This window comes from Ruditapes philippinarum, unplaced genomic scaffold (assembly GCF_026571515.1).
Source record: "Ruditapes philippinarum isolate M1 unplaced genomic scaffold, ASM2657151v2 ctg4617_1_1_1_1, whole genome shotgun sequence".
NCBI lineage: Eukaryota > Metazoa > Mollusca > Bivalvia > Venerida > Veneridae > Ruditapes > Ruditapes philippinarum.
This window is the reverse complement of record NW_026866276.1, coordinates 13,067-37,593: the sequence shown is the minus strand read 5'-3', so window position 1 is coordinate 37,593 and position 24,527 is coordinate 13,067. Positions and strand designations below refer to the sequence as shown.

Genomic DNA, 24,527 nt, shown 5'->3' with positions numbered 1-24,527 from the left:
ATTAGTAACGCAGCATAAATATAGTTGTAAATACTGCAAATCAGTCATGCACATAACATGTAAAATATTACTTAAATCATGAATCATTTTACTTTTTCAAAAATATTAGTACATATTTTTCAAGTTTGATTTTATTGAAATATTTTTACTCATCTGGAGGCGTGCAGCTTTAAGCTTTACTGTAATATTTAAATGTAGTATGTTAATTGAATATAAAAGTAAAAGAAAATATTGTTACCTTAGCGTAGTTATTGGTTAACTCTTTTTGAATTTTTAGCTCACCTGAGCATGCTTAGGGTGAGCTTTTAGGATCGATGATGCTCCGTCGTCCAACCACATTTAGTTCGTTAACACTCTAGCAGTCGCATTTATTTCTCAATCATCATGAAACTTTGTCAGAATATCTGTCTCAATAATATCTCAGATGAGTTTGATCATGGGTAACCTCCGGTCAAAAACTAGGTCACAGGAGCTAAAATTAGAAAAAGCTTGTTAACACTCTAGTGGCTTCAGTTTCAATCCAAATATTCTGCAAATTTGTCAGGAACGTTGTTTTGATGATATGTAAGTCAGTTCGAAGATGGGTCATGTCCGGTCAAAAACTAGGTCACAGGAGCTAAAAATAGAAAAAGCTTGTTAACACTCTAGTGGCTGTAGTTTTGATTCACATATTCTGGAAATTTGTCAGGAAGGCTGTTATGATGATTTCTAGCTCAAGTTCGAAGATGGGTCATGTCAGATCAAAAACTAGGTCACAGGAGCTAAAAAAAGAAAAATATTCTAAACACTGTAGTGGCTGCAGTTTTGATCCAAATATTCTGCAAATTTGTCAGGAAGGTTGTTTTGATGATATCTAAGTTCGAAGATGGGTTATGTCCAGTCAAAAATTAGGTCACGGGAGTTAAAATTAGAAAAAGCTTGTTAACACTCTAGTGTCTGCAGTTTACATCAAAATATTCTGGAAATTTGTCAGGTAGGTTGTTTTGATGATTTCTAGGTCAAGTTCGAAGATGGGTCCTGTCCGGTCAAAAACTAGGTCACAGGAGTTAAAAATAGAAAAAGCTTGTTAACACATTAGTGGCTGCAGTTTGGTTAAACAATTCTTGAAATTTGTCAGGAAAGTTGTTTTGGTGGTCTCTAGCCCAAGTTCAAAGATGGGTCATCTCCGGTCAAAACTAGGTCACAGGAGCTAAAAATAGAAAAATTTTGTTAACACTCTAGAGGCTTCAGTTTGAACCAAATATTCTGGAAATTTGTCAGGAAGGTTGTTTTGATGATTTCTAGGTCAAGTTCGAAGATGGGTGATCTCCGATCAAAAACTAGGTCACATTAATTAAAAATAGAGAAAGCTTGTTAACACTTTACTGGCTGCAGTTTTGATTCAAATATTCTGGAAATTTGTCAGGTAGGTTGTTTTGATGATTTCTAGCTCAAGTTCGAAGATGGATCATGTCAAATCAAAAACTAGGTCACAGGAGCTAAAAAGAGAAAAATATTCTAAACACTGTAGTGGCTGCAGTTTTGATCCAAATATTCTGCAAATTTGTCAGGAAGGTTGTTTTGATGATATCTAAGTCAAGTGCGAAGATGGGTTATGTCCAGTCAAAAATTAGGTCACAAGAGTTAAAATTAGAAAAAGCTTGTTAACACTCTAGTGTCTGCAGTTTACATCAAAATATTCTGGAAATTTGTCAGGTAGGTTGTTTTGATGATTTCTAGGTCATGTTCGAAGATGGGTCCTGTCCGGTCAAAAACTAGGTCACAGGAGTTAAAAATAGAAAAAGCTTGTTAACACTTTAGTGGCTGCAGTTTTGATTAAAAAATTCTTGAAATTTGTCAGGAAAGTTGTTTTGGTGGTCTCTAGCCCAAGTTCAAAGATGGGTCATCTCCGGTCAAAAACTAGGTCACAGGAGCTAAAAATAGAAAAAGCTTGTTAACACTCTAGTGGCTGCAGTTTTGAACCAAATATTCTGGAAATTTGTCAGGAAGGTTGTTTTGATGATTTTTAGGTCAAGTTCGAAGATCATGACCGGTCAAAAATTAGGTCACAGAAGCTAAAAATAGAAAAATATTTTTAACACTCTAGTGGATGCAGTTTTCATCCAAATATTCCGCAAATTTGTCAGAAGGGTTGTTTTGATGATTTCAAGGTCAAGTTCGAAGATGGGTCATGTCCGGTCAAAAACTAGGTCACAGGAGTTAAAAATAGAAAAAGTTTGTCAACACTCTAGTGGCTGCAGTTTTGATTCAAAAATACTAGAAATTAGTCAGGAAGGTTGTTTTGATGATTTCTAGGACAAGTTTGAAGATGGGTTATGTCCGGTCAAAAATTAGGTCACATGAGCTAAAAATAGAAATTGACCTAGGTCACAGGATCTCAAAATAGAAAAAGCTTGTAAACATTCTAGAGGCTGCAGTTTGAACCAAATATTCTGGAAATTTGTCAGGAAGGTTGTTTTGATGATTTCTAGGTCAAGTTCGAAGATGGGTGATCTCCGATCAAAAACTAGGTCACATTAATTAAAAATAGAGAAAGCTTGTTAACACATTACTGGCTGCAGTTTTGATTCAAATATTCTGGAATTTGTCAGGTAGGTTGTTTTGATGATTTCTAGCTCAAGTTCGAAGATGGGTCATGTCAGATCAAAAAACTAGGTCACAGGAGCTAAAAAAAGAAAAATATTCTAAAACACTGTAGTGGCTGCAGTTTTGATCCAAATATTCTGCAAATTTGTCAGGAAGGTTGTTTTGATGATATCTAAGTCAAGTGCGAAGATGGTTATGTCCAGTCAAAAAATTAGGTCACAAGAGTTAAAATTAGAAAAAGCTTGTTAACACTCTAGTGTCTGCAGTTTACATCAAAATATTCTGGAAATTTGTCAGGTAGGTTGTTTTGATGATTTCTAGGTCAAGTTCGAAGATGGGTCATGTCCGGTCAAAAACTAGGTCACAGGAGTTAAAAATAGAAAAAGCTTGTTAACACTTTAGTGGCTGCAGTTTTGATTAAAAAATTCTTGAAATTTGTCAGGAAAGTTGTTTTGGTGGTCTCTAGCCCAAGTACAAAGATGGGTCATCTCCGGTCAAAAACTAGGTCACAGGAGCTAAAAATAGAAAAAGCTTGTTAACACTCCAGTGGCTGCAGTTTTGAACCAAATATTCTGGAAATTTGTCAGGAAGGTTGTTTTGATGATTTTTAGGTCAAGTTCGAAGATCATGACCGGTCAAAAATTAGGTCACAGAAGCTAAAAATAGAAAAATATTTTTAACACTCTAGTGGATGCAGTTTTCATCCAAATATTCCGCAAATTTGTCAGAAGGGTTGTTTTTATGATTTCAAGGTCAAGTTCGAAGATGGGTCATGTCCGGTCAAAAACTAGGTCACAGGAGTTAAAAATAGAAAAAGTTTGTCAACACTCTAGTGGCTGCAGTTTTGATTCAAAAATACTAGAAATTAGTCAGGAAGGTTGTTTTGATGATTTCTAGGACAAGTTTGAAGATGGGTTATGTCCGGTCAAAAATTAGGTCACATGAGCAAAAAAATAGAAATTGACCTAGGTCACAGGATCTTAAAATAGAAAAAGCTTGTAAACACTCTAGAGGCTGCAGTTTGAACCAAATATTCTGGAAATTTGTCAGGAAGGTTGCTTTGATGATTTCTAGGTCAAGTTCGAAGATGGGTGATCTCCGATCAAAAACTAGGTCACATTAATTAAAAATAGAGAAAGCTTGTTTACACTTTACTGGCTGCAGTTTTGAACCAAATATTCTGGAAATTTGTCAGGAAGGATCTTTTGATGATTTCTAGGTCAAGTATGAAGATTGGTCATGTCCGGTCAAAAACTAGGTCAAAGAAGCTTAAAATAGAAAAAATATTTTTAACACTCTAGTGGCTGCAGTTTTCATCCAAATTACCTGGAAATTGGTCTGGAAGGTTGTTTTGATGATTTCTAAGTCAAGTATAAATATGGATCGTCTCCAGTCAAAAATTAGGTCGCATTGCCCAAATATGGAAAAAAAAATAAACACACTAGAGGTCACATGTTTGACTCTGTTGTCATCAAACTTGGCCAGGATGCTTGTCTTAGACATTGCTTGGATGTGGTTGATGGGTCAGGGGAGTGATTCAGGGCCATCACTTCAGGGCCATCATGGCCCTCTTGTTATAAGAGTTAACTGATTACTGCACTAAGCTGAATTTATGTCCATATAACTATGAGGTTAATGGAGTTATTTTGCCAGAGAAACAATTTGCAACAAATGTATAATGATTTAAAATTGTTATGCATAATATCTTATTCACATATTTTTTTGCTATACATGAACATTCTTTCGGCTAGCTGTAATTTTTGTGGGTGGGAAACAAAAACTTTTTTTATTTTAAGCTTCACTGTAAAATGTAAAGAAGTAGGTTATTTGTGCTTAGTAAGCAAATGCAACAGGTAAAAACCGTTACTTCAGTAAAATAATTATAACATTTATCAAAAGCCATTTCTATTCATTTTGCTTTTATATAATCTGCGGTTTAAACACACTAATAATAATGATAATTATTAAGTATTTTAATGTAACTCCTTTATTACAGTTTTAATTCTCACTTGAAGAATTGTGTTTAGTCTCATTGCTGAACACTGTATTTATGTGAATATTGTAATAATTGTTTTCTGTATATTAGGTACGGCAGTACCGAAATGAGATTTTTCACTCAAGCAGTATGGAGTTAGAGGAGAGTAAGGCTAATTGTTACATTGACGATATGATAGCTGTTCTACAAGATGGTAAGGAACTTTTACATCGACAAGATGCACAACAAGCTGTTTGGAAACTTCAAGATGTAAGTGTACATAATCAATTATAAGTTGGAAATCTTAAAGTAAGTTATAATAATTAAACAAGCTCACCTCTAAATTTATGGTAAATTTTATGATAATAGAAAAAAGAGCTTAAATTTGTTTCATTATAATCAAATTTAAATAACAACTGCCCTAAATAAACTTATATTGATACATATTTTTATTTGTGAATATAGGGTTAAAGAAGAAAACAATGAAAATAGATAAATTTGACGGTAAATCCGGCCTTGACTTTAGAAGTTGTAACATAAAGTACAAATTGAGATGATTTTGAAATATAAAGTTTGACCTTATTTATGTTATAAATATTATAAATCACATAGCAGATACATTTGAAAATTGTTTCTTGTTATAAGCTGAAGAAGAAGGAATTCATTATTACAACTGAAGACTTTGAAGAAATTCTGACACAAATCAAAGAAGAAATGAGAACAGAAAATGCTGCAACTAAAGAGGAATTAGAGGTGCTCAAAAGTAAATTAACTGAACTTAAAGCACACATGTCGGAAGCTGAGAAAGAACGTACAGAGTTGAAAAGAAAATTTACTGCTCTTGAGACAGAGCAGAAAGAGGTAGAATGTGTTCAATTGTTTGTTTCCCTTTGATATACCAATACATGTATTACTCTTTGTTTCTGATTGATATACTGGTACATGTTTAACTGTTTGTTTCCTGTTGATAAACCGGTACATTTATTACTGCTTGTTTCTAGTTGACATACCTACGGAAGCGTCCTGGTGCAAATTTAACATGTTCTATAAAAAAGATAACTCCTACGTAGGAGATAAACAAAAACCTAATTAGGAGTTTATAACTCCGTTCGTAGGACTTTATAACTCATACGTAGGACTTTATAACTCCTACGTAGGACTTTATAACTCCTACGTAGGACTTTTTAACTCCTACGTAGGAGATAAAAAAGCCTAATTAGAAGTTTATAACTCCTACGTAGGACTTTATAACTCCTACGTAGAAGAACACTTAGTCCCAAGTAGGACTTTTAAACTCCTACGTAGGACTTTAAAACTCCTAATTAGGTTATGTATCTCCTACGTAGGAGTTATAAAGTCCTACGTAGGAGTTTGTAAGTGCTACGTAGGACTTTAAAACTCCTAATTAGTTTTTTTTATATCTCCTACGTAGGAGTTATAAAGTCCTACGTAGGACTAATTAAGTCCTACGTAGGACTAACAAATTCCTACGTAGGAGCTATAAACTCGTAATAAGGCTTTTTTTATCTCCTACGTAGGCTCCTACGTAGGAGTTACAAAGTCCTTCGTAGGAGTTATCTTTTTTAAATTGGCACCAGGTCGCTTCCGTACGTACCGGTACACGTATGTACATGTTTAACTGATTGTTTCTGGTTGATATACCGGTACATGAATTACTGTTTTTTTCCTGGTTGATATACCTGTACATGTATTCTTGTTTGTTTCTAGTTGATATACTGGTACATGTATTTCTGTTTGTTTCTGGTTGATATACCGATAAATGTATTACTGATTGTTTCCGGTTGAAATACCGGTACATGTATATACAAGTTTATTGTACTGTTTGTTTCCGAATGATATACCGGTAAATCTATTACTGTTTGTTTGCAGTTGATATACAGGTATATCTATTAATGTTTGTTTCCTGTTGATAAACCCCACTTTGTGTATTACTGATTGTTTCTGGTTGATATTTAAATCTATTGTACTGTTTGTTTGTGGTTGATATACAAGTATATCTATTACTGTTTGTTTCTGGATGATATACTGGAACATGTATGACTGTTTGCTTCCAGATGATATACTGGAACATGTTTTACTGTTTGTTTCCGGGTGATATACTGATACATGTATTACTGTTTGTTTCGGATGACTGCTCAAATATGGAATATCCTTATTAACACTCTAATGGTCACATTTTTGACTCACCTGTCATGAAACTTGGACAGGGTGCTTGTTTAGGTAATTGATGGATAAGTTCGATTGGTCAGGTGAGCAATCTAGGACCATCCGGGCCCTCTTGTTTTTGTATTACAATTTTGGATTTTGACAAAATTATGCCCCATTTTTTACGTAGAATTTCATGTACAACCACACTCATATCCTATACACTTTGACTATTGCTTTGAAATGTCAAACTCTTCTGCTGTAAAGAATGTTGGTCATCATCTGTTTTATGCTCATTTGGCCTTTGGGTTTGCTTGTTGATTTATTTAGTTTTGTAAAGGGAGATAAGATTTTTAGTTTTAGACTTGTGTAATGTGTTACTAAGCCCACCAAATATTTGCCCTAAAGTCATAAGATTGACAAAACAGTGAAGTGACTGGCGCCGCATGTGTCTTATATGGACACATTTGTAGTTATCCCCCGGTGATGGAATCGGGATGGGGATATTGTTTTGGCGTTGTCCCTCCGTCCATCTGTCTGTTCAAATTTCGTTTCTGCGCTAGTTCTCTGCAACTACTAGCTGGAATTCGATGAAACTTTATGGGAATCATCAATATCAAAAGGAGATACGCATTATTGTCGGCTTGTTCCAGTCAGACCTTTTTAATCACAGTTATGGCCCTTAATTAGTTATGTATTATGCATATAGAGCAAACATTGTTTCCGCGCTACTTCTCTGCAACTGATGGCTGGAATTCAACGAACAATTATGGGAACCTTAAATACGAAGATGAGATGCGCATATCGTCGGCTTGTTCCGGTCAGGCACCTAAACTCAGAGTTATGGCCCTTTATGTTTAGTTATGCAGTTTGCATACAGTTGTATAGAGCAATAATCGTTTCCGCGCTACTTCTCTGCAACTACTGGCTGGAATTCAACGAAACATTATAGGAACCTTTAATATTAAGAGGAGATGCGCATATCGTCGGCTTGTTCCGGTCAGACACTTAAACTTTGAGTTATGGCCCTTGATTAGTCATCCAGTATGCATATAGAGCAAACATTGTTTCCGTGCTATTTATCTACAACTACTGGCTCAAATTCAATAAAACTTTATGGATGGGAATTTTCAATACAAAGAGGAGATGCTCATATGGTTGCCGTGTTCCGTTCAGACACTTTCTCTCCGAGTTATGGCCCTTGATTAGTTATACAGTATACATATAGAGCAAACATCGTTTCCGTGCTACTTCTCTGCAACTACTGACTGGAATATGGGAACCTTCAATATCAAAAGGAGATATGCATATCGTTGCCTTGTTTCTGTCAGACACTTATACTGCAAGTTATGGCCCTTGATTAGTAATGCAGTATGCATATAGCGCAATAATCGTTTCCGCACTACTTCTCAGCAACTACTGGCTGGAATTCAACAAAACTTTATGGGAACCTTCAGTAATAAGAGGAGATGCACATATCATCTACTTGTATAATAATCACTTAATATCAAGACGAGATGTGCATAATATGTTGCATTGTTCAGACCAGAACAGTAAAACTTCTATGAGTCGAACTGCGATTAGTCGATTTTCTCGATTTGTCAAAGTAAAATGAAAGTCCCGATTTTTTCCTTTATATATTCCTCATAGAAACCTATTAATGAGTTGAAATTTTATGTTACAAATTTTTGATGTGTCGAAGTTTTTTCGTGGTCTGTATAGAATAAATCTAGTACAATTTACCACATATAAGTCAAAGTTCTTCAATTATTTTGACACCTTCGATCGTGACACATTTTTCATATCTTTTCTGGCGAATTTTGTTGTGAAAATTATCTAGATTTCAGATCAACTTTAGTGGCAGGTGTTAATTACACAGCCCAGTGTTCAAACAGCCATTGTATGCGTTTTTAGATATGTTTGAAAAATGCTTTAATCGTTACTATTTAAATTGCCTTAACGGTATTTGAATGTTCAGGTAAACAGTAAGAACTATCATTTGAGTACTTCATTGACCCGGTGTTGCTAGATAAGCACACGCGAAATATTTACTTTATGCTGGTTAAGTTATTGCCCTTTCATATTGTTACGCCTTTTGTAACTTCATTGTTTACATCAACATGTAGTCAAAATCAATTTAGCCGTGAAAAGTTGCATAACGTCATATTTATCATTGTATAATGTAAAATATTAGATTAATGAATGAAAGAAAAACATGAAATAGGTAACGTTATCGATCCTATGATAAGGGCTACTCACGGGTTGAAAATTTGTTATGAAATTCAGACGAATTCATGAGTCAAAGTCTCATAGATACGGTACAAAAAGGCAATTTACATCTCATTGCCATGTCCAGATATAACTATTTAACACCCAAGTTAGGGCTCTGTTATTGCCTTGAATATTTATTATGTACAACGAATATGACTGTTTATGCCATGATAAATATATAAATAAAGCCTTATGTCTTAAGAAAACTGTTGTTGTGTAACTAATAACCAGTACTCGGTGAGGGATATAAATTCAACGAATTCGTTTGTTTTCTTTATTTATTGTGTAATTTGAGATTTGTTTAATCCGTTTATTTGTTTGCTTGAGAAAAAGTGAAAATGTCTAGTGTTGCCCCTGCCCAGTGGTGACTCTTATTGACTTATTGCCCTTTGTTAGCTCACAAGAGCCGAAGGCTCAGGATGAGCTATTTGTATCAAAGGGGGATGCTCCGGCGTCCGTGGTCCGTCGTCATGTGTCAACAATCGTCTTCTTCTCTGAAATTACTGAGCAGATCTACTTCAAATTTGGTCTGTAGAATCCTTGTGAAAGTCACACTTGAATTTTCTTATGACATTCCAATACGCCCCTTTTAGGGGCCAGCAAAGGGGCCAGCAGAGTTAAAAATATAAAAACCTTCAAACACCTTCTTCTACAGAACTAATTGATGGAAACTCACCAAACTTGGTCTGTAGCATTCTTGGGTAGTGTTTTATCAAGTTTGTTCATATTAATTTGATTGGCCCCTTTTAGGGGCCGCTAAAGCTAAAAATAGAAATATCGTAAAATGTATATTTCTAGAGAACTAATTGATGGATGATCACCAAACTTTGTCTGTAGCATTCTTGTGTAGTCTTTTATCAAGTTTGTTCATATCAATTTGATTGGCCCCTTTTAGGGGCCGCTAAAGCTAAAAATAGAAAAAAACCTTTAAACATCTTCACCTACAGAACCAATTGATGGATGATCACCAAACTTTGTCTGTAGCATTCTTGGGTAGTGTTTTATCAAGTTTGCTAATTATTATTTTGATTGGCCCCTTTAGAGATTTCTAGGGCTAAAAATAGTAAAAAACCTTAAAACATCATCTTCTACAGAACTAATTGATGGATAATCGCTAAACTATTTCGGTAGCATTCTGGGGTTGTGTTTTATCAAGTTTGCTCATATTAATTTGATTAGCCCCTATTAGGGGCCGCAAAAGCTAAAATAGAAATACTTAAATGTCTATTTCTAGAGAACTAGTTGATGGATGATCACCAAACTTTGTCTGTAGCATTCTTGGGTAGTCTTTTATCAAGTTTGCTAATATTATTTTGATCGGCCCCTTTGAAGGACCGCAAAAGCTAAAAATAGAAATACCTTTAAATGTCTATTTCTAGAAAACTAATTGATGGATGATCACCAAACTTTTTCTGTAGCATTCTTGGGTAATCTGTTATCAAATTTGCTCATATTAATTTGATTAGCCCCTTTTAGTGGTCTCTATAGCTAAAAATAGAAATACGGTTAAATGTCTAGTTCTAGGGAACTCAGTATTGATGGATGATCACCAAACTTTGTCTGTTGCATTCTTGGGTAGTCTTTTATAAAGTTTGCTCATATTAATTTGATAAGCTCCTTTTAAGGGCCGCTAAAATTGAAAATAGAAATACATTTAAACATCTTCTCCTACAGAACTTATTAATGGATGATCACCAAACTTTGTCTGTAGCATTTTTGAGTAATCTTTTATCAAGTTTGCTCGTATTAATTTGTTTGGCCAGTCAAGCTAAAAATAGAAAAACCTTGTAACACCTTCTACACAGAACCAATTGATGGATGATCATCAAACTTTGTCTTTAGTATTCTCGGGTAGTCTTTTATCAAGTTTGTTTATATTAATTTGATTAGCCACTTTTAGGGGCCACTTAAGCTAAAAATAGAAAAAAAACCTTCGAACATCATTTCCTACTGAAATAATTGATTGATGATCACCAAACATCATCATTCTTAAGTAGTTTGCTCATATTAATTTGATTAGCCCGTTTAAGATAAAGCTTAAACCCCCAGGTCATGGCATTTTTTCAAATTATTCTTTAAACATATTGTATGCTCAAATTTAACATTTGAATTTATTGACATTCCAACATTGAAAAGCAGTTGTTTCTGGTGAGTGACTCAGGGCAATCATGACCCTCTTGTTTATGTTCTTACTTAATAATCTTGTCCAGAGCATAACTGGGTCACTATAAGTTTGATTGACTCCAAATTTGGTATGTAAGCTTTTTAGCTCACCTGACCAAGAAGTGGTCGAGGTGAGTATAGTGATGGGGCTATGTCCGTCGTCGTGCGTCGTCAACAATTGGGTTGTTAACAGCCTAGCAGTCAGTTTTGATTGGATCATTGTAAACTTTGTAAAACTTGTCAGAATATTTGTCTCAATGAAATACAGATCAAGTTCGCACACGGGTTATCTAGAGTCAAAAACTAGGTCACAGGAGCTAACAGTAGATAAAGCTTGTTTACACTCTAGTGGCTGTAGTTTTGATCCAAATATTCTGGAAATTTGTCAGGAAGGTTGTTTAAATGATTTCTAGGGCAATTTTTTCCGATCAAAAACTAGGTCATAGGAGCTAAAAATAGAAAAAGCTTGTTAACATTCTAGTGGCTGCAGTTTTGATACAAATATTCAAGAAATTTGTCAGGAAGGTTGCTTTGATAATGTTTAGGTCAAGTTAGAAGATGGGTCATTTCCGGTCAAAACTAGGTCACAGGAGCTAAAAATAGAAAAATTTTGTTAACACTCTAGTAGCTGCAGTTTTGATCCAAATACTCTGGAAATTTGTCAAGAAGGTTGTTTTGATAAATTATAGATCAAGTTCGAAGATGTGTTACTTCCAGTCAAAAACTAGGTCACAGGAGCTAAAAATAAAAAAAAAACTTGTTAACACCCTAGTGGCTGCAGTTTTGATCCAGACATTCTTGAAATTTGTCAGGAAGGTTGTTCGAAGATGGGTCATCTCCGGTCAAAAACAATGTCACAGGAGCTAACAATAGAAAAATATTTATAACACTTTAGTACCTGCAGTTTTGATCCAAATATCCTGGAAATTTGACAGAAAGGTTGTTTTGATGATTACTAGGTCAAGTTTGAATATGGGTTGTCTCCAGTCAAAAATTAGGTCACATTGCCCAAATATGGAAAACCTTTTCAACACACTCCATGTCACATTTTTGACTCCATTGTCATCAAACCTGGCCAGGATGCTTGTCTAAGACAATGTTTTGATGCGGTTGATGGGTCAGGGGAGCGATCCAGGGTCAACATGGCCCTCTTTTTTAATTGACCCGAAGTGCATTGCATAAGAATCCATGACATAGTCCTTCGTTTGTTCTGTCAGTGAAAACCTTTTCCATGATATTTGTATTTTTGATAATATAAATGTTTTATTGTGCCCCAACTAACGGGGGGGCATTTAGATTTTTTCTTGTCCTTCCATCCGTCCGCACTCAAAAGGAAGTGATTATGTGGCTAGTGGGACAATATGTAACTATTCTTTCTCTTTGATGTCATTCATTCAGTAATGCTTTTATATGGCTAGTTTCTTTTGTGTGGCTAAATGAACAATAGAGAGAACAATAGAGTAGCCACATAAGTATTGTCCTGTGAGAAAACCCGTCCATCCGTCTATCCGTTCCCTTTTTGTGTCGCACGTAGCTCAAAAAGTAATTGACCTAGAGTCATGAAAACCTTACAGGACTGTTGATCAGCATGTGAAGTTGTGCACCTGTGTATTTTCATTTGGATATATTTAGAATTTTTAGAGCTATTGCCTTTGACTTGGTAAAAATTTGCAATTTTCAACTTGCCTCGCATGTAAATCAAAAAGTATTTGACCTACAGTCATGAAACCTTACAAGAATGTTGCTCAGCATGTATAGTTGTGCACCTGGGTATTATCGGGTGGATATATTTAGTATATTTAGAGTAATTGCCCTTGACTTAGTAAAAAATTGCAATTTTCAACTTGCCTCGCATTTAACTCAAAAGTATTTGATCTACAGTCATGAAACCTTACAAGAATTTTGCTCAGCATGCATAGTTGTGCACCTGGGTATTATTGTGTTTATATATTTAGTATTTTTAGAGTTATTGCCCTTGACTTAGTAAAAATTTGCAATTTTCAACTTGTCTCGCACCTAACTCATTAAATATTTGACCTAGAGTCATGAAACCTTACAGGATTGCTCATCAGCATGTGTAGTTGTGCACCTGGGTATTTTTGTGTGGATATTTTTTTCATTTTTTAAGTTATTGCCCTGAACTGAGTAAAATTTACAATTTTCAACTTGTGTTGCACGTCTCTCAAAAAGTTTATGACCTGTAGGCCTGAAAGTTTCCAAGAAAGTTTGTCAGCATGTGTACTTATGCACCTTGAGGTTCTTTTTGGATTTATTTAGTATGTGACTATTTGTAGTATTTGCCCTTTACCAAATACAAGATCTTTAGTTTTCAACTTAGGCGGATGTAGCAAAAAAAACAACATTTGACCTAGTTGCATAAGATTGACAAATAGATGGAGTGTGGGGGCACCCGTGTCCTATGGACACATTTCTAGTTTATCCTGATGTAACATTTTACACTAAGTTAAAATTACATGCACAGTGCAAGAGCAGTGATAATAAAAACCTATATTTAAGAAGAAAATGCCTAACTGACAGCTATACAGTTGACTAGGCAATACATCCGACTCGTGGAGTTCTAGTCTATAAAGAATATAATGGGTAAAAAATCAGGACTTTAATTTGACTTCAACACATCCAGAAATTCAACTAATTGAAGTTTGTCTCGTAGAAATTCTACTGAATATTGGGACGCAGCATGTTATACAAGTAGACTGAAAACACCTATATTACTTAATACAATAAACATTTTTGAACATTTAATGAATGACACACAATTATTTGTATTATAATTAATGTTGTAGCAGATAAAAAGACTCAAGGTAGAAGATTCTCCTCAACAAAAACAGTTAGAATTTGAAAAGGCTAAATCAGGTATGTTATATATAGATATGAAAAAGCAAAATCAGGTATGTTATATAGAATATGAAAAAGCAAAATCAGGTATGTTATATAGATTATATAGAATATGAAAAGGCGAGATCAGGTATGTTATATAGAATATGAAAAGGCTAAATGAGCTATGTTATATAGAATATGGAAAGGCTAAATCAGGTATGTTATATAGAGTATGTAAAGGTTTAATCAGGTATGTTATATAAAAAATATGAAAATGCTAAATCAGGTATGTGATATAGAATATGAAAAGGCTAAATCAGGTACTAGTATGTTATATAGAATATGTAAAGGTTAAATCAGGTTTGGTAAATAGAATGTGACTATGAATATGTTGTACACAATTTGAAAAAACTAAATCAGGTATTTTATATAGAATATGAAAAGTGCTAAAAAGAAAATAATAAGAATCCCTAAAGAAAGCCTAAAACGACAAAATTGAAAATGTTACAGGGTGGGTTTCGTTGAGCCTGTTTATGGACGGTACTGGTAAGTGCAAACTACCGTCCACGACTCCTAGCACCGACTTAAGCAGAATTCAACATTTAAACATGAAATGATAAAATATAGTATGTTATATAGAATATGTAAAGGTTAAATCAGGTTTGGTAAATAGAATGTGACTATGAATATGTTGTACACAATTTTAAAAGACTTAATCAGGTATTTTATATAGAATATGAAAAGTGCTAAAAAGAAAACTAAGAATCCCTAAAGAAAGCCCAAAACGACAAAATTGAAAATGTTACAGGGTTGGTTTGGTTGAGCCTGTTCATGGACGGTACGGGTAAATGCAAATTACCATTTGATTGGATTTCATATAATCATTTAAATTACAGAATGGCGGAAAAAGCTGATAGAAGAGTATCACAAAATCCTGCTGCAAGTTCCTACAACACCTTTACAACCAAAACGTGAAAAATGTAGCTTTAATGAGATTTATATTAGGCCCAAAATAACCAGGGAAATACAAGGAGAAAAGGGAGAGATAACTGAGAAGGAGTTAACATCAATGTCAGAAATCTTCACAAAGAACGGAATTCTCCAAAAATCTGTATATCTTGTAGGAGATGCAGGTTCAGGAAAAACTAGTTTTTGTAAATACCTGGTCAACTGTTGGTGTTTGGCACACAGTGAGGAACATGAAGCTGACAATGAAAACGAAAATGGCAGAGGTAAACCTGAAGGTGACAGTGAAAAACATGGATGTGATGGTGAAAAACATGGAGCTGGTAATGAAAATGAAGGTGGCAGTAGTAAACCTGAAGGTGACAGTGAAAAACATGGAGGTGATGATGAAAAATATGTCGGGGTCAATGAAAATGAAGATGGCAGTAGTAAACCTGAAGATGACAGTGGGAAACATGGAATTGACGATGAAAAACATGAATCTGGAGGTGTCAATGACAATGAAGGTGGCACTGAGAAACAAGGAGGTGATTTTGAAGAACATGAAAAAAAGGGAAGTGACACTGTTAATGAAGAGGTAAAGGGGACACATAGTGGAGACATTGAAAACGAAGAGGGCAGTAAGACACATGGAGTTGTTATTGAGAAACGAGGAGATGAAAAACATTTGGGTGGCATTAAGAAAAATGGAAGTGACAGTGATGACATTCAGGATAACAGTGATGGCTTAATACACTCCAAATCTCACAATGATGACTCTGATGATATCTTAAATGACTCCAAATCCGACAATGATGACTCTGATGGTGAGTCAATGCATTCCAAATCTGACAGTGACGACACTGATGATATCTTACGGGGCAGTAAGACACACGGAGGTGTTAATGAGAAAGGAGGAGATGAAAAACAAGTGGATGGCATAAAGAAAAATGGAAGTGACAGTGATGATATTCAGGGTAACAGTTTTGACTTAATACATACCGAATCCCACAATAATGACTCTGATTTCCATAGTGACGACTCTGATGGTGACTTAACATATTTTGAATTTGACAATGATGACTCTGATGATGACTCAATCCATTCCAAATCTGACATTTATGACTCTGATGATATCTTAACAGGCTTTAAATTTAATAGTGATGGATCTGGTGATAGTTTAAATGACTACATAGTCAAAGACATATTTGACTCCGATGCTGACTTAACACACTCCGTATCTGATAGTGTCGACTCTGTTACTGACTTAACAGAATTCTACAGTGATGTCTCTGAATATGATAGCAAATATTATGAGCTGAAATTCAATGGTGTAAAAGAGATGAAGGAATATGATTTTGTATTTTACATCCCTCTTAGACAGTATCAAAAAATTGACACTATAGATGAAATGCTTCAAAACCGTTATCAAATGAAAATGTTAAACACACTTCTTGAAGAGGAATCCTCTAGAGTTATGATTTTGCTTGATGGCTTAGATGAATGGGCCAATGAAAATGTCCCAGAACATAGTATCTTTAAGGAGTACACAATAGTAACTACTTCGCGGCCATGGAAATTTCATACATTAAGATCAAGTGATGTGGAGATTGAACAGTCACTGAAACTAAAAGGGTTTGATTTTAGATGTGAAAGGGAAATGATAAACAGGACAGTTTCACAATTAAATGTAAAGAGACATGCTAATAAAGAAGCTGGAGATTGTAGGAAAAAGCTAGAAGAAGAGTCTCTGGAAAGTTTAAAACAGGTACCAATTATGCTACAACAACTGATATGTCTATGGTTTGATGGTAAACTTGATAAAACCTCAAGATGTGCCATCTACACAGGTATGTTAGAATTATTCTTCACCTGGAATGACATGAAAACTACAAGAACAAGTACTAGACTCATGAAGGGTACCCAGAAAGTAAACCTCCCTCAATATTTAGTAGATAAAACCAAATTAAAATTAAACTGCCATTTCATTTATGAAGTATCACAGTTGGCTTATGAGACACTATTTAATTGTCCGAAGGATAAATCCTTGACATTTGACATTTGTATGTTTGATGAACTAGAAATATCAGATGAAGTAAGAGAAAATTGCTTGAAACTTGGAATAATGACAGAAGATGAATGTCCAAGTTTATCTGTATCAGAACCACCAAGCTCATTGTTCTCTTTTATTCACAAATCAATGCAAGAATTTCTAGCTGCAGTGAATATTTGTATCAATTTCAATGCAAAAATTGGTTCATCAGATAGTACAGGAAATGTTGAGTTAGCCAAGAAGTTTTTTTATGAGGTTTTTCAGAATTGTTCAACAGTAAATGACATATTAGAACAGTCAAATGTTATCATTATGCTATCTGGTCTTGAACCTAGATTAGCAACACATGTTTCAAAATATATATATGATACTGTGTCAGAAGACTGCCGTGTTCAGGTATACAGGAGAACAATAAGAGGTTACATGTATAGGGATCATAGTTTTATTACTGATCTTCAAAAGCTTATGTTTGACTCAATGGAAGAATTCAATGCATCATGTAGTGTAGGAAGTAATCCTGTATTTTATATAGGAGATTTGGTCCTTGAAAGATGGGGTCAGTATTGTGATAGTGATGATTGTGATATTGTTTGTTCAAGTATTGACCAGCATCAAATTGTTCCTGACTCTGTTCTATCTATAAATGTATATGACCTCAACACACGAAATTATAAATTTACAAAATATTTACCAATGTTTCATCATCTTGAAAAAATTAAAATAGTATATTACCCTCTATCTCAAAAGTTATTAAGAACAAAAAGTGATAAACAGAGGATTAACGAGGTAAACAATTGTGTTTCTGAGACAATTAAAGTAAACACTTTAACATTAAAATCTCTGACTCTTGATGTCTCTTATTATGATTTGCATTATTACCCAGTGTTTAAATTTAGTTACCTACCTAGTATGATCAATCTTGTAGCAATAAGAATGAAGGGTATAACAATGAGTCATGATGATACTACTACATTTTGTAATTTTTTTGAGAGAACCAGTCATCTTGAACAAATATATCTTGATCATGTTGAATGTGAGTGTATGAAGCAGCATGATGTAAATTTATCAAAACATCAACAACTTCAGTACCTTAAGTATTTGTATAATGCTGTTAATGTGATAGATGCTGATACTACAAACCTTGAAATATTTAAATTTGTTGAATTGAAAAATAGTAATTATGGGGAAATATTTGATATAATTACAAAATCTTACAAATTAAAAAAACTTAAATGGCACGGAAATGAATACAATAAATCTCAATTATATCATACCAACATAACAAAGAGACTAGTCATAGTATTACCATTGTTACACACTCTCAGTAAGCTTAACTTAGGCAATTGTAGGTTAACTGACAATATAATACAGTCACCTTTAGAGATGAAGAGTTTAAAGAACATTAAGCTATTTTTTGTCATAATGAGTTTGACAACATGGCAAAAGTTTGTTGATAGTCTTCCTAGTATTCCTCATACTGTAGATGTGAGTGTAGAGTGCATTTTTATAACAGGAGATGGCGAGGAGTTTAATGACGATATGTTACAAGGAAATGGCGGAGGGAAAAGAAATGATGCTAGACAATATGTTAAAGATAATGTTCAGTTATTTCATGTTAAACGTGATGATGATTGTTGGTTGAACTTTTCAACATAAAAAGTGATGTAGAATATATGTAGTTAATATTGTGGTTAAAGTAAATTATTGCATATTCAAAGACATAAATTTGGATTTTTTTTTTCATTTTCTCTTAAAAAAGAGATTTGAAATTAAAACAGTTAGAGGATACATGCCTTTACATTTTCAACAAAAAAGTGATAAAGTATCCATGTAGTTACACTGTGTTTGAACTTAATTAATGCCTAATAAAACAGATGATCAATGTGTTTGTTTGTTTTTTTGTTTGTTTTTTTTTTCAACAAAAAATGGTTTGAAATTTTATCATAGAGGATACACACCTTTAAATTTTCAACAAAAAATTTATTTAGTATCCATTTATTTGCATAGTGTTTGAAATTAATGTTGTTTTTTACCTTTTCAAAAAAATGGTTTAAATTTTTAACATATTGAGATAGAATGCATGCACTTAACATAGTGTTCAGTCTAAAAAAATCATGTTTCACACAAAAAATTTATTTTGTTTTTATTTTAAATCAAAAAGTAATCTTAATATTGTAGTAAACAATCATCATAAACAGTCCATTAAATATTAAATTCTGGACAATGTAACAAAATGTATTTATAATATTGAAATTGAAGAAAATTATATTCAAATTGTGTTTATAGATAGATAAATGAAAGAAATGCAGTGAAATATAAAAGATATATTGATCTTAATAAGGGCAAGAGGTATTTCTAAAGATCAGGAATAGTTTGTAAAAAGTAAAACAACAACAACAGATTAGACATATAGTGATTTGAAAAAAGTATAAATACATGAATAGGTCAGTTGATACATTTATAAGTGAATTTATTGAACATATGCTTTATGTACAAGGTCAGAACGAGAATAAGTGAATTAAATTAAAATGTGCTAAATGTACATGGCCAGAAGGAAAATAAGTGAATTTAATGAAAATATGCTTTATGCACAAGGTCAGAAAGGAGAATAAGTGAATTTAATGAAAATGTGCTTAATGTACAAGGTCAGAAGGAGAATAAGTGAATTTAATAAAATGTGCTAAATATACAAGGTCAGAAGGAGAATAAGTGAATTTAATGAAAATATGCTTTATGCACAAGGTCAGAAAGGAGAATAAGTGAATTTAATGAAAATGTGCTTAATGTACAAGGTCAGAAGGAGAATAAGTGAATTAAATAAAATGTGCTAAATATACAAGGTCAGATGGAGAATAAATGAATTTAATGAAAATATGCTTTATGTACATTGTCAGAAAGGAGAACAAGTGAATTTTAAATAAAATATGCTTTATGTACAAGGTCAGAAAGGAGAATAAGTGAATTGAATGAAAATATGCTTAATGTACAAGGTCAGAAGGTCAGAAGGAGAATAAATGAATTTAATGAAAATGTGCTTAATGTACATGACCAGAAGGAGAATAAATGAATTTAATGAAAATATGCTATATGTACATGGTCAGAAAGGAGAATAAGTGAATTGAATGAAAATATGCTTAATATACAAGGTCAGAAGGTCAGAAGGAGAATAAATGAATTTAATGAAAATGTGCTTAATGTACATGACCAGAAGGAGAACAAATGAATTTAATGATAATATGCTTAATGTACATGCCCAGAAGGAGAATAAATGAATTTAATGACACTATGCTTAATGTACATGGCCAGAAGGAGAATAAGTGAGTTTAATAAAAATATGCTTTATGTACAAGGTCAGATGGAGAATAAATGAATTCAATGAAAATGTGCTTAATGTACAAGGCCAGAAGGAGAATAAATGAATTTAATGATAATATGCTTAATGTACATGGCCAGAAGGAGAATAAGTGAATTAAATGAAAATATGCTTTATGTACAAGGTCAGAAGGAGAGTAAATGAATTGAATGCAAATGTGCTTAATGTACATTGCCAGAAAGAGAATAAGTGAATTTAATGAAAATATGCATAATGTACAAGGTCAGAAGGAGAATAAATGAATTTAATGATAATGTGCTTAATGTACATGGCCAGAAGGAGAATAAGTGAATTAAATGAAAATATGTATAATGTACAAGGTCAGAAGAAGAATACGTGAATTTAATGATAATATGCTTAATGTACAAGGTCAGAAGGAGAATAAGTGAATTTAATGAAAATATGCTTAATGTACAAAGTCAGAAGGGGAATAAGTGAATTTAATGAAAATGTGCTTAATGTACATGGCCAGAAGGAATATAATTGAATTTAATGATAATATGCTTAATGTACATGGCCAGAAGGAGAATAACTGAAATTAATGAAAATATGCATAATGTACAATGTCAGAAGGTCAGAAGGAGAATAAATGAATTTAATGAAAATGTGCTTAATGTACATGACCAGAAGGAGAATAAATGAATTTAATGAAAATATGCTATATGTACATGGTCAGAAAGGAGAATAAGTGAATTGAATGAAAATATGCTTAATATACAAGGTCAGAAGGTCAGAAGGAGAATAAATGAATTTAATGAAAATGTGCTTAATGTACATGACCAGAAGGAGAACAAATGAATTTAATGATAATATGCTTAATGTACATGCCCAGAAGGAGAATAAATGAATTTAATGACACTATGCTTAATGTACATGGCCAGAAGGAGAATAAGTGAGTTTAATAAAAATATGCTTTATGTACAAGGTCAGATGGAGAATAAATGAATTCAATGAAAATGTGCTTAATGTACAAGGCCAGAAGGAGAATAAATGAATTTAATGATAATATGCTTAATGTACATGGCCAGAAGGAGAATAAGTGAATTAAATGAAAATATGCTTTATGTACAAGGTCAGAAGGAGAGTAAATGAATTGAATGCAAATGTGCTTAATGTACATTGCCAGAAAGAGAATAAGTGAATTTAATGAAAATATGCATAATGTACAAGGTCAGAAGGAGAATAAATGAATTTAATGATAATATGCTTAATGTACATGGCCAGAAGGAGAATAAGTGAATTAAATGAAAATATGTATAATGTACAAGGTCAGAAGAAGAATACGTGAATTTAATGATAATATGCTTAATGTACAAGGTCAGAAGGAGAATAAGTGAATTTAATGAAAATATGCTTAATGTACAAAGTCAGAAGGGGAATAAGTGAATTTAATGAAAATGTGCTTAATGTACATGGCCAGAAGGAATATAATTGAATTTAATGATAATATGCTTAATGTACATGGCCAGAAGGAGAATAACTGAAATTAATGAAAATATGTATAATGTACAATGTCAGAAGGAGAATATGTAAATTTAATGATAATATGCTAAATGTACAAGTTCAGAAGGAGAATAAGTGAATTTAATGAAAATATGCTTAATGTACAAGTTCAGAAGGAGAATAAGTGAATTTAATGAAAATATGCTTAATGTACATGGCCAGAAGGAGAATAACTGAATTTAATGAAAATATGCTTAATTTACAAGGTCAGAAGGAGAATAACTGAATTTAATGAAAATGTGCTTAATGTACATGGCCAGATGGAGAATAAGTTTATTTAATGAAAATATGCTTAATGTACAAGGTCAGAAGGATAATGATGTAAGTTAGTAGGTTGAAAAAGTAAAATATACTTTTATCACAATAATTTTAATTTAGCACATATCTAAGCATACATGTTACTGCTGCACTATTTATTTTTTAATGCTTTTTTACTTAGCGCATTTCTAAACATTGCTGGTGAACCATTTACTTTTTATGGTAAAAATAGAAATTCTGACTGATAAACCAGAAGTTGAAATGAGTTAGGGGTTAAAGTTGTTTTTATAATCATATACATATAAGGTATTTATATAATATACATATAGGACAATATAACGCATTGCTGTCAGGTGTAAGTGCATATTGCTTATTCTTTATTGCCTCTTAGCTATCTTTTTAGGGACATACACCTCGAAGGATATATACAAGTTGTTGACTTTACCTTGAGACAATATATACCAGTTGCTGGCTGCTTCTTGGGTATATATATACCAGTTGTGTGCCGCACCATGGGGATATATATACAAGTTGTGTGCCGCATCATGGGGATATATATTCTAGTTGTGTGCCGCACCATGGGGATATATATACCAGTTGTTGGCCGTACCATGGTGATATATATATTCCAGTTGCTGACTGCTCCTTGGGGATATCTATAACAGTTGTGTGTCTCACCATGGGTATATATATAACAGTTGCTGGCTGCTCCTTTGGTATATATATACCAGTTCTTGGTCACACCTTGGGGATATATATATACCGTTGTTGGTCACACCATGGGGATATACGTATATACTAGTTGTTGACTGCACCTTGGGGATAAACATGTATATATACCAGTTGTTGGTCGCACCTTGGGGTTAAATGTACCAATTATCAGCTGCACCTCGGGGATATATACAAGTTCTTGGCTACATCACGGTAATATATACCAGTTTTTTGGGGGATTCAAATATCCTATTTCACCCCGGCAGCCATATATTATGAACTTATTTATTATCATTTATTTCATAATATTGACCTGAAGATTAAAGTATTTAGGTGTTTTTAGAACAGTCATGACAAAAGTCTAGATTAACTTAGCTGATTACATTTTTTTTAGTAAATATGTTAATACTTGTACATATGTATTCCTTATCAGTTAATTAAACTTTTTGTCACAATTTTGCTACCATGTAAATATTTGTAACATGAATATTGATTGAATGTATAAAGTACATTATGTAAACACATGATATTAATTCTTTATTGTAGGAGTATACACATGCTTGTTTATTTCTTTTTAAAATGATTCTATTTTATTTCACAAAAAGAAATATTTTGTGTCATGTCACCATGCCTACATTTTAAACTGTTTTTATAATACATGTTTGATTTAAAGGCCCATTAAGTCTTAAAAAATGCAACCACTTTTAGTTTTCAAAAGCTTTCTTCTTTTTGTCCAGAACGTTTCTCATTGGTCATATATCTGAGCCATCTTTAGTTCCTTTTGCATTTTAGCAACTAGTAAAATATATCTGGGCCATCTTTAGTTACTTTTACATTTAAGCAACTAGTAAAATATATCTGGACCATCTTTAGTTACTTTTATATTTAAGCAACTAGTAAAATATATCTGGACCATCTTTAGTTACTTTTACATTTAAGCAACTAGTAAAACATATCTGGGCCATCTTTAGTTACTTTTACATTTAAGCAACTAGTAAAATATATCTGGACCATCTTTAGTTACTTTTACATTTAAGCAACTAGTAAAATATATCTGGACCATCTTTAGTTACTTTTACATTTAAGCAACTAGTAAAATATATCTGGACCATCTTTAGTTACTTTTACATTTAAGCAACTAGTAAAATATATCTGGACCATCTTTAGTTACTTTTACATTTAAGCAACTAGTAAAATATATCTGGACCATCTTTAGTTACTTTTTACATTTAAGCAACTAGTAAAATATATCTGGACCATCTTTAGTTACTTTTACATTTAAGCAACTAGTAAAATATATCTGGACCATCTTTAGTTACTTTTACATTTAAGCAACTAGTAAAATATATTCTGGACCATCTTTATTTTATTTTACATTTAAGCAACTAGTAAAATATATCTGGACAATCTTTAGTTACTTTTACATTTAAGCAACTAGTACAGTTATAATGATCATTGAAGTCAACCATTTTGTTTACATTTTGCTACATTTATCATATTTTCTTTTCAAACTTAATTTTTGTCAGTTGCCAGGTGATATAGAAAATACATGGTTGATGTCGGGATGGAGAAGGTTTATCCGGTGAGCGAGAAAGTGTATCTTGCCGAGCTTTCCGACATCCCGACATCAGCCATGTATTTGATTTATCCTGCTTTTAATCATGTTTTTAGAATAATTAAATGGT

At 33.1% G+C, this 24,527-nt stretch overlaps 1 protein-coding gene across 1 annotated transcript in view; it reads left to right on the top strand.

Moving 5' to 3' along the window:
- The window catches only part of LOC132731982 (uncharacterized), a 74,426-nt gene extending 55,773 nt beyond the window's left edge, over positions 1–18,653 (top strand). Inside the window, exons 3-6 of the mRNA XM_060718284.1 lie at positions 5,207–5,422; positions 13,966–14,035; positions 14,896–17,595; positions 18,511–18,653. Coding sequence (XP_060574267.1) covers positions 5,207–5,422; positions 13,966–14,035; positions 14,896–17,595; positions 18,511–18,653 — 3,129 coding nt within the window. The remainder of the gene's footprint in view (positions 1–5,206; positions 5,423–13,965; positions 14,036–14,895; positions 17,596–18,510) is intronic.
- The last annotated feature ends 5,874 nt before the right edge of the window (positions 18,654–24,527 follow it).